The following is a 17680-nucleotide window of genomic DNA, read 5'->3' as shown; positions in this document are numbered from 1 at the left end:
TGAGTTCTGTGCTTTTATTTGTATTTGTGTTTTATCCAAAACCCTCTACAGTAGTTAGCTAATGGTACAAACAACATTTGGAAAGATCATTAAGTGGTCTACCGAGACCCTCAGCAATTTTCAAGTGGTCCGTGAAAAGAAAAGTTTGAGAACCACTGTAAAGGATTCTTAAGAATCTGAAACAAGGCCTCCAAGGTCCTATTGCTATTGAGAATACCATGCCTCCAATGTTCAAAAGAGAAATTCAGTGCTGCTTTTATGTAGAAGTGTCTATAAGAGAGACTTTCCCCTCAGTTTACCCTTAGACCCAAAGAATGGAACAGATGAGTGACATGAAAGGATCTGAGAGAGTACCTGTTTAAGACCATTCCAAGCTGATGGCACTAAAGGCACAAATAACTCAAAAGGGAATGCTAAGGCTCTTCTTTAAAATAAACATTGAGTATTTTGTTAATATTTACCACCCAACAACTCTAGCAAATTTCAGTCCAATACAATTTGAAGAGTGCAAGATACTTAACTGTGAAACTTGTATTTTATAATAGGAACTAATTTAAGCAGGGCCATCCCTAGCCATTTTGGTGCCCTATGCAGCCCCCCTGCGGGGGAGGAGGGGCTGTCCCCAGGCCCCAGCCCGCTCTGCTCCCCTGACTCCCAGCCTTGGGGGATGGGGGAGGGGAACTGCCCCCCAGCAGCGAGGCTGGGAGCCAGGGGAGTGGAGCAAGCTGGGGCCAGGTCACTCCACTTACTGTGTGGTGAGTGCAGCAGTCCTCGGGGGGGGGGGGGGGGCAAAGCGGGGAGGGGGGGGGCTTTGGGGAAGGATTGGGGCGGGGCTGGAGCAGAGGCAGGGCCATGGGGAAGAGGCGGAGCAGTGGCTGGAGTAGCACACAGCTGCGCAGGGCACCAGGAAATGTGGTGCCCCAAATTTCCTGGTGCCTTACGCAGCTGTGTACTTTGCATATGGGTAGGGACAGCCCTGAATTTAAGTGCAACTGGCCTTGAATACATCTTAAAAGGGGCATCATTTAGGTACCTGAGAACAGCATCATCCAGCTCCTGTGGCCTGTTAGTTGCCCCCATTACAAGTATTCTGTCCTCTCCAGAAGACTGTACCTATAATGTTGTAAAGCAAGAGTAATGCAAATTGAAAACTAAGAAACAATGCAATCAACTGTAAAAAGACCAAAAGTGCACTGACTGGATGTTGATACTAAATGCTCGTTTTTGTGGGTGTTGACTTTGTTATCCACATTATTTTCTGCCTAGTTTGTGGTTTAAAAAAAAAAAAAGTATATTTAAACTCCATCTCAATTTTCTATAGCAGCATCTGGTGTCCAAAATAAGTGCCATGACTAGCATTAGAACTTATGGTCTTGGAGAATTTTGATATTGTGAGTGCTCAAAATGAAAAAGTAAACTGGCTTACTTTACTATCTTTACTGTTTCAAACAAAGTCAAATTTTAATGCCACTAGGGCAGCGAAACTACACTGAAACCTATAGAGAGGAAAATTGAAATGTAGGTCTAAAACAACTCAGGGACTTCTATTCTAGATCAATCTACTCTAGTCTCCTGACTGACAGTGGCCAGTGCCAAATATTTCAAAGGAAGATGCAAGAAAATTTAAGTAGATAATTATGCAATAGCCTTCCTCCTGCCCAAGAAATGAATTCCTTCCCTCATAGCGTCTCTGCGGTTACTCCCACCACTTACCCATCTTTTCTTCCCCAACCATGAAATACTACAGTCCACCCACAGGTCCACCCCAGGTCTCTATCACCATCCTCCCTGCTCAGAGACTGAACTCTCCAATTCTTTACTGGGCAAAAGGTAGAAGATGTTTGCTAAGAAATATTTTTATTGCTGTTCAAGGAAATAAAGGAGAGGATTTTTAATTGGTGGAGCTTAACCCCATTAGGGTATCATTAGCAGCTTTCATTGGCACCCATCATTGTATTAACTAATTTAAGTAACAACCAACAATACTGTAATACTGATACTTACCCCATCAAATTCTATTAAAAATTCTGTTTTTAGACGCCTACTAGCATCATGTTCACCTTCTCTTCTTTCGCATAAAAGGCTATCAACTTCATCTAAAAAGAAAAAAGAGTCTTAGTTTTAAAGTTTCAGCCAGTGAGATTGCTAAATATTAAGATTTTAATTCAACTATTATTTTGCTAGTGTGGGGTTCCAATAAAAGAGGTCTTATCTTTACTCTTCAGGAGGCAGACAAACTTTGCCAAAGTTTAAAAAATGTCTGTATAGGTGTTAAAAGTGCAAGGCCCAGTGGCATTAGTAAAGGATCACCGATTTGACATCTGACAGGACAGGAATTTTGTATGCATTCTGTCATCTGTGGGTAATAAACCCCAAGTTTCCAAAGAGGATGAGAAAATAAATGCAAAACAATTTTCATAACTCTGTACTGCAGGTCACATATAAAAATGCATTAAAATAGAATCTTTGCACGCAAGGTTATCATGGGACAATTTTTTTTTTGTTAGTTAAGCTTTTCCTAGATTACTGGATACTAGGGCAGAATGTGGAACATGCTCAAGTGAAACATGCTCCCCAAATGAAATACCAATTAAGGAGCAAGTAATCACTGATACAGAGAGATCCCCTTATCTTGTTATGTCTTGCATTATTACTGAGACAAGTGAGCCTCAAATAGAGAGCACTTTAGTTTAAAAAGATTTTATTTTGCAAAATTATTAGAGAGAGAGAGAGAGAGAGAGAGAGAGATCTTACTAGCCAAACATTAAGTTCTTACCTATAAAAATTATAGACGGCTGAAGTTCTCTGGCTACTGCAAAAAGAGCACGCACCAGTTTCTCTCCCTCACCTACCTAAACAGGTCAAGCATTTTTCAAAACAAATATTACCAAAAAAAAGGTCAATAAGTGACTGTTCACAAACACAAGCTTTGCACAACCCATTCCCATACCACAGATAAGCAAACCACTAATTCAGCAGTAAGTGGTGAAGCACCCTGCCTTTCCACCTCCTCCAGAAAAATATGAAAACTTCACTAATGGTTCTGGCTGGAAATATTAAAGGAGTGTAAGGAGTTAGGTGCCTAAATCACAATGAAATTCAAAGCAAGTTAGGCTCTTAAAGAAATCACAGCCTTTATACTTAAATAAAAATATTTCCAAGGGAGTGCAGGAGTTTGCTCAATAATGAAGTGTCAGTTTTTGAAACTGTTATTTTGTATTTGTTAGTATCAAATACACTTTTCAGTACAATGCATTATCCAGTGTGCAGACACGTGGAGGGTTTTGGCTTAACAAGGTTAGTGGACTAAGGCAGCACCCACCCATGGCACAGGATGTCCCCCTCATCATAAATATCAATGTATTAGCCCTACAAGTCTGTCAGATAGTCAAGATCCTAATGTATTAGCATTAAGAAACCAAAACCATTAGCAACTATTACTTACGTATTTTGAAGTTAGGCTTGCAGCACTTATGTTAAAGAAGGTTGCATTTGATTCTGCAGCAACTGCTTTGGCCTGAAAAACAGTAAATCCCTTCTTAATGGTAGGCAAGTTGAAGAGCTCCAATGCATTTTAGGATTTAGAATAAAACTTAACAAGACAATAAGTAGATTGTATGAAGAAAAATAGAATATGATGTAACAAAAAAACGGTTACTCACCTTTGTAACTATTGTTCTTCGAGATGTGTTGCTCATATCCATTCCAATTAGATGTGCGCGCGCCGCGTGCACGATCGTCGGAGAATTTTTACCCTAGTAACACCCAGTGGGTCGGCTGTGGAGCTCCCTGGAGTGGCGCCTTCATGGCGTTGGATACATACCCCAGCCGACCCAGTGCTCCCTCAGTTCCTTCTTGCTGGTTACTCTGACAGTGGGGAAGGAGGGTGGGTTTGGAAGGGATACGAGCAACACATCTCAAAGAACAACAGTTACAAAAGGTGAGTAACCATTTTTTCTCTGAGTGCTTGCTCATATTGATTCCAATTAGGTGACTCCCAAGCCTTACCTAGGCGGTGGGGTCGGAGTGAGACATCGCTGAGTGCAGAACCGCTGAGCCAAATGCTGCATCGTCTCTAAACTGCTGAACTAACGCGTAGTGAGTGGCAAAAGGTATGAACGGATGACCAAACTGCCGCTCTACAGATCTCATGGATTGAAACCTGTACCAGGAAAGCGGTCAAGGAGGCTTGAGCCCTCGTGGAGTGGACGGTGAGGCGTGGTGTCGGGACACTGGCCAAGTCGTAGCAAGCACGAATACAGGACGTGATCCAAGAGGATACGTTGTGAGGAGACCAGTAGGCCTTTCATCTGGTCAGCCACTGCAACGAAAAGTTGAGTCGTCTTCCTAAACAGCTTCGTATGCTCAATATAGAATGCGAGGGCCCTGCGAACATCCAGAGTGCGCATATGTTGATCTTGCCACGTGGCGTGCAGCTTAGGATGGAAGACCGGGAGGAAGATATCCTGGTTCACATGAAAAGCGGATATCACCTTGGGGAGAAAGGCAGGGTGGGGGCGAAGCTGCACCTTGTCTTTATGGAAGACTATATTCGGAGGCTCCGATGTGAGGGCTCTGATTTCAGAAACATGCCTCACTGAAGTGATGGCTACAAGGAAAGTTGTCTTCCAAGACAGGCAAAGGAATGAGCAGGTAGCCATTGGCTCGAACGGGAGCTCCGTGAGCCTGGAGAGGACCTGGTTCAAGTCCCATGCTGGAACCGGTTGACACAGTTGTGGGTATAGGCGATCTAAGCCCTTTAGGAATCTAATGGCCATCGGGTTAGAGAAGACTGAAGAAGCATGTTCTCCTGGATGGAACGCCGAGATATCTGTCAGGGTGCACCCTGACAGATGATATCGCCAGGCCCTGCTGCTTTAGGCATAGGAGATAGTCTAGTATAAGTGGTATCGACGCCTGCAAGGGGGGCATGACGAGCTGCTCACACCAACAGGAGAAGCGCTTCCATTTGGCTAAGTAGGTGGCCCGTGTGGAGGGTTTCCTGCTGCCTAACAGAACCTGCTGCACGGATTGTGAGCAGAGTAACTCCACTCAAGTTAGCCATGCAGCATCTACGCAATAAGGTGGAGCGATTGCAAGTCGGGGTGACAGAGTCATCTGTGGTCCTGGGAGATCAGGTCCGGCCACATTGGGAGCTTGATCGGAGGCTCTACCGACAACTCTAGGAGCGTGGTGTACCAGTGCTGCCTTGGCCATGCTGGAGCGACCAGAATCACGCGTGCCTTGTCCCTGCGCAGCTTGAGCAGGACCCTGTGGACCAGCGGGAATGGAGGGAAGGCGTAGAACAGCTGGTCTTTCCACGGCAGTAGGAAAGTGTCTGATAGGGAACCCTGAGAGCGCCCTTGGAGAGAACAGAACGCTTGGCACTTCCGATTGATGCGCGAGGCGAATAGGTCGATCTGGGGAAACCCTCACCTCCGGAAGATGGAGTGGATGATATCTGGACTAATCGACCACTCGTGAGTTTGGAATGACCTGCTGAGGTGGTTTGCCAGAGTGTTCTGGATTCCTGGGAGAAACGACGCCATCAGATGTATTGAGTGGACTATGCAAAACTCCCACAGGCGAATGGCCTCCTGGCATGGGGAGGGGACGGGGGGGACGGACGACTGGGCTCTCCCTTGCTTGTTGATGTAGAGCATGGCCGTGGTGTTGTCTGTGAGGACTGCCACACAACGGCCATGTAGGAGACCGCCTGACACACTAGGCGTACTGCCATCAGTTTTCGAACATTGATGTGCAGAGTTAGTTCGGATGCAGTCCAAAGGCCCTGCGTCTGGTGTTCCCTGAGGTGGGCGCCCCAACCCAGAGATGATGAGTCTGTGACAAGGTATAAGGAAGGTTGTGGGGAGTGAAATGGTACCCCTTCACACACCGACGTGTGGTTCAGCCACCAGCTGAGGGAGGTCAAGACCGATTCCGGAACAGTGACCACCATGTTCAGGTTGTCCTGACCTGGACGATACGCTGTTGATACCCAGGCCTGAAGCGGGCAGAGCCGAAGTCTGGCATGCATGGTTATGTAAGTGCACGACACCATGTGCCCCAGAAGGCCGAGGCACGTCCTCATCGTGGAAGTTGGGAAGCTTTGGAGGCTGCGGATGATGTTTGCCATAGCCTGAAAACGAGTGTCCGTCAGGAGAGCGCAGGCGAGTCTGGAGTCTAAGACTGCCCTGATAAACTTTATTCTCTGGGTTGGTTCCAGAGTTGACTTTTCGCTGTTGAGTAGGATGCCCAGCTTGTGGAACGTGCCTAGGGTGAGCCGGACGTGGGATTCCACTTCTTCCCTGGTGTGGCCCCGAATGAGCCAGTTGTCTAGATACGGAAACACCTGGATCCATTGTCGGCGAAGGTAGGCTGCCACGACGGCCATACATTTGGTGAACACTCTTGGAGCCATGGACAGCCCGAAGGGAAGGACAGCAAATTGGTAATGTTTGTGGTTCACCACAAAGTGAAGGAAGCGCCTGCTCGGAGGGTAAATCGTTATGTGAAAATACGCATCCTTCATGTCGAGGGCGGCGTACCAGTCTCCAGGATCCAGGGAAGGGATAATGGTCCCCAATGAGACCATGCGGAACTTCAACTTTACCATTAATTTGTTGAGTCCGCGCAGATCTAATATGGGTCGAAGTCCCCCTTTTGCCTTGGGGATTAGGAAATAGTGGGAGTAAAACCCCCTGCCCCTTAGCTCTGAAGGAACCTCCTTGATCGCTCCCATGGACAGGAGCGTAAAGACCTCCTGTATAAGGAGTTGCTCGTGAGAGGGGTCCCTGAAGAGGGACGGGGAGGGAGGGCGGAGAGAAAATTGGAGAGAATATCCCCTTTCCACTGTGCGAAGAACCCATTGGTCTGAAGTTATAAGGAACTACGCATGGTGGAAATGGGAGAGACGATCTCGAAATGGAGGGAAAGGATCCTGGGTGGTGACTAGTACGTCGTCCTCGGGCGCACCTTCAAAATTTTTGCCTAGGCCCGGACGATGGGTTTAGGAGGGTCTTGATTCTGACCGGGTTGGTGGCAGGTGGATCTCTTTCTACCACCTCGTCCACGTCTTCTGTAAAAGTCCTGCCTTGGACGAGGGGGAGGGTAGAACCTTTGAGGCTGTGGTCTAAAGGGCTTGCGCTGGGTAACTGGGACATGCATCCCCAGGGAGCACATGATGGTCCTGGAGTCTTTTAGGCTCTGTAACCTAGAGTCCGTTTTATCTGAGAACAGGCCCTGCCCATCAAATGGTAGATCCTGCAGAGTCTGTTGCAGTTCTGGCGGTAAGCCAGACACCTGAAGCCAGGAGATGCGTCGCATAGCTATGCCTGACGCCTGGGTCCTAGCCGCAGGGTCCGCTACATCAAGAGAGGCCTGTAAGGAGGTTCTAGCCACTTTTTTGCCTTCTTCCACTAAAGCCCCAAACTCATCCCTGGGCTCTCGTGGAATCAACTCCTTAAATTTACCCATGGAGTTCCACAAGTTATAATCATAACGGCTCAAGAGTACCTGTTGGTTTGTGGCTCTGAGCTGAAGGCCCCCCGCTGAGTAAATTTTTCATCCAAACAAATCAAAGTGCTTGGCGTCTTTAGATTTGGGCACTGCTGCCTGTTGACCATGCCATTCCCTTGTGATCACTGAGGACACCACCAGTGAACACAGCTAAGGGTGAGTATACAGGTAGTCATACTCCTTAGAGGGAACAAAGTATTTCCTCTCCACCCCTTTGGCCATAGGTGGGTAGAGGCAGGGGTTTGCCATATTGTCTTGGCGTTGGCCTGAATGGTGCGGATGATGGGCAACGCTACCTGGGATGGGGCGTCAGCTGAAAGGATGCTCACCACCGGGTCCTCCAACTCCACTATCTCCTCTGCTTGGAGGTCCATATTACATGCCACCCTACGTAAACGGTCTTGGTGAGCACATAGGTCTATCGGGGGGAGGGAGAAACCCGAGGTTGTTGTCCCTGCCACTGCCTCATCTGGAGAAGATGAGGAAGATGCTACAAGGGCTAATGGATCCTGTGGTGGATCCAATTGCGAGGGGTCCTGATGTCCAGAATCAGTTGTACCCGGGTCTGGGGCCTGCGTTGGGGTGGGTGCAGATGCCTCCATACCCCTCCGTGGGGGGCGGGGGCAGCACAACTGATGGTAGCCCATTCAGAGCCCCGAGTACCGGAGGCCAAGCGGGAGGAACCCCTTGGGCTTGGTGGCATGCCCATAGGGTCCAGGAAGACCACTGTGCAGGCTCCTGGTCAGGGTCTTCGGCCTTGTCCTGCTAGTGACCCAGGTTGTCCGCTGCTTGGCCCGGTGTGGGATAGGCTGAGCGGGAGGTGCCGTACGACTGGGAAGTGTGTGAGGTGGAGCGCAAGGGCCAGGGCGGTGCGGAGCATGCCTGCGTTGACTCTGCTGGGAACGGTGCCGACCCACAGGAGAGCGGTACCGAGATCGAGAACAGTGCCGACGGTCATGCCAGTACCAAGATCCCGACCTGGATTGCGATGAAGACCACCTGCGGGAGCTTATAATATATATTACACACACTCACTTATATAACAGTGCTAAATTATAGTCTTAAAAAATCTGAAACATCAGAAAATTCAGAAGTAAAGGTTCCACATTTGTTAGCTCAGCCACGTTGCATATGCAGGAAATGTAATAGTATACAGTTTATGTCAGACAAGAATACCCACCAAATACATTTCCCAGTCTCATTCACTGCATATCATTCAGCCCTTGCACTGAATGAGGTAGGTCATTCAGTACACAAATGCTCACTTTCTTCAGTGAAAGGAATTTCTTAGAAAGAAATTAGTAACTTGTAAACAGAAGCCATCTACTAAATAAAAATACAGAACTGTTACTAAATAGCACTGGATCACAACAGTACAATTTAGGAGATCCCTGTGGAGGATTTCTCAATTTCACAGACAAGAAAAACAACTCCTGAAAATAGCTTATATCTAGAGTTCCACCAAAAAAGGCATAGTAATTTTCTCACCAACATAGTCTTCCCATTTCCTGGTGGGCCAAACAGCAATAATCCACGTGGAGGAGCTCTAAGTCCTGTAAATAACTGAGAGAGATACTGCATTACAGTAAACGCCTTTGCAGGGTTACAAATATTGCAACTAAGCATGAGATTCTATTAAAAAAATAATCAGTAGTTTTCTAGAATATAGCATTTTTAGTTCCTTAAATACCAGAGTTCCCTATGGGTGGGTGACTTGGGCAACCACCCAGGGCACTGTGGTGGGGGGGAGCGGGGGGGGGAAGGGGCGACACCATGGTCACCCCTCCAACACACACACACACACACACACACACAGCGCCAAGGCCCCTTTAACTCCTGAGTGCTAGACCTGGAACCAGGGAGGGGTAGGCCAGGGCTGGGGGCATCCTGGATGGGTGCTCCTGCCATGCACTGGACTCCAGCTGCTAGTCCTGGCCAGGATGGGGAGGAACGGGACTCTCTCTTCCCCTGCACAGGCTGCTTGTGAGGCCAGGCCACACCCACCTCAGGGAATCTCCCCTGACTGCAGGAAGCTCCACGGCTGCTGGCTGGAAACCCAGCTCTGAAGGCAGTGCTGCTACCAGCAAGCAGTTCAGAAGTAAGGGTGGCAGTACCGTGACCCCCTAAAATAGCCTTGCAACCCTTTCTCCCCCCCCTCCCCCACATTTCCCTTCTAAAGTCAACAAAACATAGCACTAGACATCAGGAATCAGACTGTTCAAAAACCAGTAGGAGAACACTTCAACCTCTCTGGCCACTCAGTAACAGATTTAAAGGTAGCAATTTTGCAACAGAAAAGCTTCAGAAACAGACTCCAACGAGAAACTGTTGAGCTTGAATTAATATGCAAACTAGATACTATCAATTTAGGCTTAAATAGAGACTGGGAATGGCTGAGCCATTACACACACTGAATCTATTTCCCCATGTTAAGTATCCTCACACCTTCTTGTCAAACTGTCTTAAATGGGCTATCTTGATTATCACTACAAAAGTTTTTTTTCCTCCTGCTGACAGTAGCTCATCTTAATTAGCCTCTTAGAGTTGGTAGGGGAACTCCCACCTTTTCATGTTCTCTGTATGTGTGTATCTATCTAAAAAAATAATACAAGTACTCCTAACAAATTTGAGCATAAGCTTTCGTGGGCTACAGCCCACTTCATCGGATGCATAGAATGGAACATATAGTGAGTAGATCTATCTACTCACTATATGTTCCATTCTCTAGCCCACGAAAGCTTATGCTCAAATAAATTTGTTAGGAGTACTTGTGGCACCTTAGAGACTGTTCTTTTTGCTGATACAAACTAACACGGCTGCTACTCTGAAATGTTCGTAACTCCGAACAAAATGTTATGGTTGTTCTTTCAAAAGTTTATAACTGAACATTGACTTAATACTGCTTTGAAACTTTACTATGCAGAAGAAAAATACTGCTTTTAACCATCTTAATTTAAATGAAACAAACGCAAAAAGAGTTTCCTTACCTTGTCAAATCTTTTTTTTTTTTTTTTTAAACTTTCCTTTTATTTTTTAAGTAGTTTATGTTTAACAGTACTATACTGTATTTGCTCTTTGTTGTCGTCTCTGCTGCTGCCTGATTGCATACTTCTGGTTCCAAACGAGGTGTGTGGTTCACCGTTCAGTTTGTAATTCTTGTATTCCTAACTGAGGTTTTAATGTACTTCATTCAAGTGCTGAGACTGGCCAGCCAACTAAGTATCCACCAGTAACGAACAGCAGCAGATGGAGGTGGCCCTCTTTTGAGACACTCTTCACTGCTACAAACCTGGCACTACACCACTGCTGCTTTGAATTTCTGGCATTGGTGTAGGCCTCTGCCTCCACCTCTCTCTGGGAGAGCCTAACAAACTCCTTACTGGGGCTATGACCTCAGCTCAAGCCTCACAGAAGACAGGACTGGCAGGCACAGAAAATATTAGGATGCTTCAATATGAACACAAAATGGAGGGAGATACAGTCTGTTAACAGCTAAGGTGACTGTGGCCTTAACCCCATTTTTCACTGATACCAGAACAAAATGTTTGATGGAGACATCTGAAAGTTTAGGGAAGCTGCAGCTACATGGACAAAAGAGAGAGTTCTTGTCTCAGTTCTTGCTGGCTCCCATCATTAACAATTCACGTTTTAGAAGGACTGCAGATAATCTGTTCAATTTCTTATTAACATGCCAAAGAAAATCCTAAAGTCTATTCCAAGGCCTGCTAGCATGAAGAACCACCAATTAACCAACCTGGCCTTACTCTTACCCAATTCTTCACAAGATCTAATTTACCCTCCAAAGACATCTCTAGAAACTCATTTGTTTGAAATTGCTGCCTTTGTAACAAAATGGCCTCAGATTGGAGCCTATCTTTTGAAAGACAAAATATGGGTGGGAGTAATGGAGAGTGCCAAACTGTAAATGCCTGGCTGACTCCTCAGCGAATACGGAACCTTACACTATCCCAATTCTGCTTTTTAGCCCAATGGCTGCTGCTAGAGAGGGAATGGCTTGAGCCCTCCTCTCCCTATAGCTCTTATAGTAAAGGTATGTCTTCAGTGCAGCGTTAACTCAGGAAATTGGCACTCAGGTTAGCCTGGCCCAGGTTTGAGCAGCTAAACTGCAATGACATATCCGGAGTTGTTGTGTCTTCACTGGTGCTAGACTTACTCAAGTGTGATGCCAAGACTTTTGGGAGCATACCCCATCATTGTTTGTGCTACAGTAAGCTAAACTGCTCTTTCACAGTGACATACTTGTAGGAAAACTTGTCTGTCCTTCTGGGCACAAAAAGGTAAACAACAGGAGAACAACCAGCACTCAAATGATTTATTCTGCATCCTCACAGCAAAACTGGTGAGTTACTATTCTGAGTAAAAGCAACACGCAAGCTCTAGTCTCTACCCTCAGTCAGGCCCACTAACCTGGATTTAAAGAACCAAACTTAAGTGAGAGGCTATTGTGTGTGAATAGGAGGGGATTGGGGCAATGCCTAAATTAACTCTAGTGAAGACAGAGGATGTTGTAGCTGCAGCTTCATACCCAGGTTGGGAAAGGTAAGCAGAAGACCTAAGTTTTGAACCCCCATGTCCAAGTCATTTGAAGCTCTATGAAATTCTCCCCTCCATGCCCTCAAAATAGCCACAAGAATTAAAACACTGAACACACTCCACCTTTTCACCTCTGCCAGGGTATACAACCCCATTCACCCTTGAATACTATAGGGCACTGCTGGACTCCCCCAGGCCAGCTATCCACAAATCTGTACCATTTGGACTGATCCCCCTCCAGCTTAGATTTCTGTTCGTAGCTTTTGGGGTTTTTTGCTGTCACAATGTTGAAGAAATTATTTAAAATGGATAACTTAATTACCTGTTACAACCTATTAATATGCTTTCCAAAAGCTATTAAATTCTTAGTCTTAGTTTGCTACATAATCTAGCACTTTGATACAAATAGGAATACAATCAAAATTGGAGAGGGGGAGGAGCTTTCTACCTCTACTTAATCTGCCAATTTAATGCCATCCTACAGCCTTAGAAAGTCTATTCCATCTCTGAAATGGTCCTCTGAACATACAATTCTTTCTCTACCATCCCTTTCCAAAGGAGTCTGTTTCACAAGAAATTTCAAACCATTTTTAATCCACATTATTTTTCTCTGCCTGGTCCCAGTCTTCAGTTAATCAGTAAAGAATATTCAGTTCTTTTGTCCTTCAAGTGTGATTAATCCATCATTTGCATTCTTAATTTGAGCTATTCATTGCTTTGGATTTCCAACTGTGATTTTGGTTGAATTATGTATATTTCATCTGCAAAAACATGTGGCACCAATCTACCAAATGTATGGGCCAATTTTTTTTTTTTTTTAATGCTAGTCCTAATTTATACTCTAATGCATCAAGTCTGGTTTTAACAAGTGTGAATTCCTCCTTCAAAGATCAGAAACAATTCACTTAGTCTGTTCTCCTTTTCCATTACCTTTATATACTGACCTCCACTACCCATTGCAGCCTCTATTTCCTCTCAACTTTGATGACCACTCTGAATCATGTACCAGTATAGGAGACAGTGTTACCTACAACAAAACATTTTCACACACACTGAATTCAAGCTTTCCTAACTCTGTTCTTACAGCTCTTGTGCCCCTCCAGCTACCATTACAGCCTCATCTCCCTTATTTGCCTCTTCTCTCCACATTCCGCCCAATCACTCTTCAGCTCCTTCCTCTTGCTTTGCTTCCCACTCATGTCAGTGTTTTTTACCCATTTAATCCATCCACTATAAAACTACACCCCATCATACAGTATCAGATCAGTCAACTTTCCATTCCCCCCGCTCAGTGAGCACAACTTTTGCAGCTATTCCTCCCCACACCAATCACTAGCATTCCATCTTTGCAGAGCAAATTTTATCTCATTAGTGGATCTCATACCCACTTATTTCATCTCACCTTGCCTCCCCATTCTAGTTTTCAATGTTACTTCTCTTAAACAGCTTTATACTTAGCAAAAATGACCCAACTCTGTTCACAGCCACCACTGGCAGGCAAACATACCCCCAACCCTTCCCCAGCACCCATTGTCAACTACAGCCCCGCTTCTAGTTTACCCCTCAGCAAAACAATGGAGAAAAACATTCATATCTTCAACCATTTCACTGTTCGCAGCATCTTTGATTTGTTTCTATCTGGCTTCTACCTGATCCATAGCAATGAAGTCCTCTTTAGGGTGATCAGTGAGTCCTGAATTCAAACCATGACTCCCTCATATTATTTATTCTCTAACTTCAATGCTGTATTTGATACGGTTGATGGCCTGATTCTCTTAGAATGCCTCAAGCCCCCATGCTGCACTGGTGTATCTGGCCACTGCTTGACTGTCACTGGTGTGTAGTCTGCCTTGGAAGCTAGACTACTTGTGTCCCACAAGATCCAACTCTTTGCACAGTTCAGATGTAACTACCACCAATTGTAATGATGTACAGTGCTTTTTAGTCTTTCATTAACACTTTCCTATTCATCCTGAACAGAATACTTTGTTCCACAAAAATGCTATCAAGATATCAGTCATCTTACTTTGCAAGTAAAATACTCAATTGTGTATCTAGCTGATTCATCTTCATGCATCTTCACCTTTGCTCTTTCTTCGTAGAGATACTATCAGGCAGTTGAGGTCCAAAATTCATTTTTAAACCACATTTACTTTTACATTTATGAATGCTAACAATATTTTGCTTGAATTTAAACATTGCCCTGTAGTTTTCGCATCTCCAATATTGTAGTATCATGATACTACAAGAGTAAGTTAAACCAGTGGTTCTCAATCAAGGGTATGCATACCCCTGGGGGTATCCAGAGGTCTTCCGGGGGTACATCAACTCATCTAGATATCTGTCTAGTTTTACGGCAGACTACATAAAAAGCACTAGAGAAGTTAGTACAAACTAAAATTTCATAGACACTGGCTTGTTTATACTGCTCTATATACACTGAAATGTAAGTACGATATTTATATTCCAATCAATGTATTTTATAATTATATGGTAAAATGAGAAAGTAAGCAATTTTTCAGTAATAGTGTGCTGTGACACTTCTAGTCTATTTTAGTTATCCAAGCTGAGTGAAATGCAAAAAATTCCAGCATAAGTGGCAAAAACTAGATCAGATTTAAATCAAAGTTTATATTTATAGAAGCTTGGATACCACCACTGTTAGGCACCTGAGATTATTAGAACCAGTCATTTAAAATCTAAACTGCTAGCATACTTCTCGTAAAGCGTGTACAGATTAGTTATAAAACTTAAAATATACCAAACTGTGTATACTTAAATCGATCTCAATGCCAGCCTTGACTCCAAGCTTACCTATGCATGATTTCTTAAACACTAAACAAATCTAATTTCTATCTTTCCCAATATACAGACTGCATCTGCCCCAACTGATACAATACTGAACTGATCGCTTCACTCCTGGATAACTACATCTCCCTATAGCCTCCTAAGTCACTCGTATACATAAAACGGTCCGTTCAAAAAGCTTTCACAGTTTACCCGTGCATACAGTATTACTACACCACCGGGCTAAGATTTTCACTGACTCTTCATCAGTTCATGTCATGCCTTAAATTTACCTCTGTGATCTCATTTTCTCCTTCACTTATCTAATTCTGGCCTCCACCACTTATTACATCTGTACACAGTTAGCCCTTTGCTATTGCCACATTGCATTAGTTCTGCAATAGCCTGCTCCCTCGCTAACTTCCTATCGTTTTTTCAAACTACGACTATTTCTAGACTGGTGTTTATTATTACCAACTCTTTGTTCTTGCATTTTCAGGACATTTCATACCACTGCATTACCACTGGTTGTATAAACTGTGAAAGTGCTAGCACAGACAGCTATGGGGGTACTATTTATCACTCACCTCTCCTCACAGCACATTTAGACAGAGTCATAAAGCCTCTGAAGACCTGTGGAAGTGCTGTAAGAGATTCCACTGCATTAACTCTTCACCTCATTGTAGCATTTCATTAGGACTGCTCTATTGCAAAATGTGTATATACAGTTATATATAATTACTGGCGTCTGTACAACGACATCACTAACATATTTCTTGGATGCTGGAGGTAAGTGACAACAGGATAAAAATTACTCGATTGCTTACCTCAGGTCTAAGGGAGGGAAGGATAACAATTTCTTGCAGTGCTTGTTTAGCCAGCTCTTGCCCAGCGATATCGTCAAATTTGACAGCTGGTCCACTAACAAAGAAATGGAATATCAATTAGCCTAACAATAGGATACTTTTTTTTTTTTTAAAACCACACACTGCAGCTGACTGATTTCATGCATTTAACCATCTTTAAGGAACCAATCTGAAGCTAATTCATTCTACTGCGCATTTTGCTATCTGTAGACACTTATTAATTCTTAAGACTAGTTAGCTCACTGTCAACATGAAAGTAAAATTTCAAAAGATAGTAAGTTTCCTGAGTTGGATAAAACTACTAACGGGTTTTTATTCCTTCCCCAAGAAGAAATGTGACTAGTTTTTCATTCAAAATACAATCCCAAGAGAGTTACTTGACTTCTGAATACAAAGAAATTTGTGTGTCTGACTTACTTGTCAACAATTTCATTCAGAATTAGATTAGCAAGATTACTATCAACGTTTCTAAATATCTTCAAGTCTTTCTTTTTTCGAGCAGCAGTTGTAGGAGTAGAAGGCTTGTTTGTTCGGCTATTTTTTGAAGTAGTCTTAAGACAAGAGAGAAAATCAGTTCACACTTCTCAAATACCGTTTTTAAAGGCACACGGTTAATAAAATTATTCATATATGTCACAATTTCAGTTGTAAAACTTAGCATATTAAAAGATGCCAGGCATTTTGATATAGGTGTCACGGGCCAGCCGAATGTATCCACTATGCTAAAGTATCTGAACTTGCAGCTGTAATTATTTTTTCTAAAATTAAAGTTAAATACGAATGTTTAGAAAATAGGGATTAGTAAATATTCTATATGGAGTCACTTTCCATAAGAATACTGACATTCTTCCCAGTGTGTATTCAAAAAAGACCATAATCAACCAATAGTTTGGAGAGTCCCAAACTTTTACTAAGCCAAGACCCACCCTGGTACTGCTTTGGCAATGGGTCCTCTTCCCTCATCCCCTCACACCATGCTAGCACACAAGTCACCATCAGATTTCTAATTCATTTTTCTGTCTCTTGTCCTTTTCTTCCTGTTCTCTAATCTTTGTTTTCCTTTCTAATTGTTTCATTGTGTCTTACTGGCATAGACCTTTTACTACTCTGTACTTCAAGTGAAGTCTATGTAATTGGCCTTCTTTAAGCATGATCACTAGGGCTAAGAAATGAGATATTTGTACATGCATGGTTTATGCGGAACAGGAAGAAGAAAAAAGGAGGAGTCTAGGGCTCTTGAGTAAAATTATTTCCAGATATCTTTTAGCTCTAGTGGGTAATAAGTTTTAAAATACCATTTAAGTACAAAGAAACCCCTTTTAATTCAATTAAAAACATTCTTGGCTTAAAGATAAAGTATGATTTGGAGTTTGTGGGGTTTTTTTTTTTTTTTAAATTAGTTTTGGAACTGAGACCAAGCCCAAAAAGTTTCAGACCAAAAATTTAGTTTTTAAAATATAAGCAACTGAACATGTGCATTTAGTATTCTCATCCTAAACTGAAATATTGCTAATGTGAGGTTTGGCTACATTTAGTAAAACTAGAGCTTGGCATGGGTTTTGCATTAAGTGCCCAACAACTGCTGGAGTTTTCATCTCTGGTATACCTTGTGTGTTGAAGTTGCAGGATTGGCTCCCTGTCTAGATACAGAGAAAGTTGATACCCCACTATAGCTAGGGGTTCTATGATGACCAGAAAGGCCTGTGGATCCAGTTTTTGCAACTGCAACAGTCTTTGAACGAGGAAGGGAGTTACTCGTGTGCGTTAATGGATCCTTCTTTTTTGGAACAGCTCCACATTCTACAAAGGAAAAAGGAAAGCCAATGTTGTCATGACAGCATATTAAACGCAGTATAGTGTTAATAAAACTGTTTATACATATCTCAATCTCAGTTATAAAATTTAGCATGTTAAAAAGTTAAAGTCTACCTGAAGTCAGAGTTATTCTAACTTGC

At 43.7% G+C, this 17680-nt stretch overlaps 1 protein-coding gene across 7 annotated transcripts in view; it reads right to left on the bottom strand.

Annotated features, from left to right (window-relative positions):
* SPAST (spastin) overlaps positions 1-17680 on the bottom strand; it is a 55137-nt gene that overhangs the window by 12554 nt on the left and 24903 nt on the right. For all 7 annotated transcript variants that reach the window (XM_065589183.1, XM_065589185.1, XM_042848414.2 and 4 more), the window contains 8 exons: positions 17332-17525; positions 16143-16276; positions 15687-15780; positions 9007-9081; positions 3446-3517; positions 2777-2852; positions 2005-2096; positions 1034-1113 (listed from right to left, as the gene is read on the bottom strand). In XM_065589183.1, the coding sequence (XP_065445255.1) occupies positions 1034-1113; positions 2005-2096; positions 2777-2852; positions 3446-3517; positions 9007-9081; positions 15687-15780; positions 16143-16276; positions 17332-17525 (817 nt within the window). The remainder of the gene's footprint in view (positions 1-1033; positions 1114-2004; positions 2097-2776; positions 2853-3445; positions 3518-9006; positions 9082-15686; positions 15781-16142; positions 16277-17331; positions 17526-17680) is intronic.

This window comes from Chrysemys picta, chromosome 3, assembly GCF_011386835.1.
Source record: "Chrysemys picta bellii isolate R12L10 chromosome 3, ASM1138683v2, whole genome shotgun sequence".
In the NCBI taxonomy this organism is placed as follows: Eukaryota; Metazoa; Chordata; order Testudines; family Emydidae; genus Chrysemys; species Chrysemys picta.
This window is presented reverse-complemented; position numbering and strand designations above follow the sequence as displayed.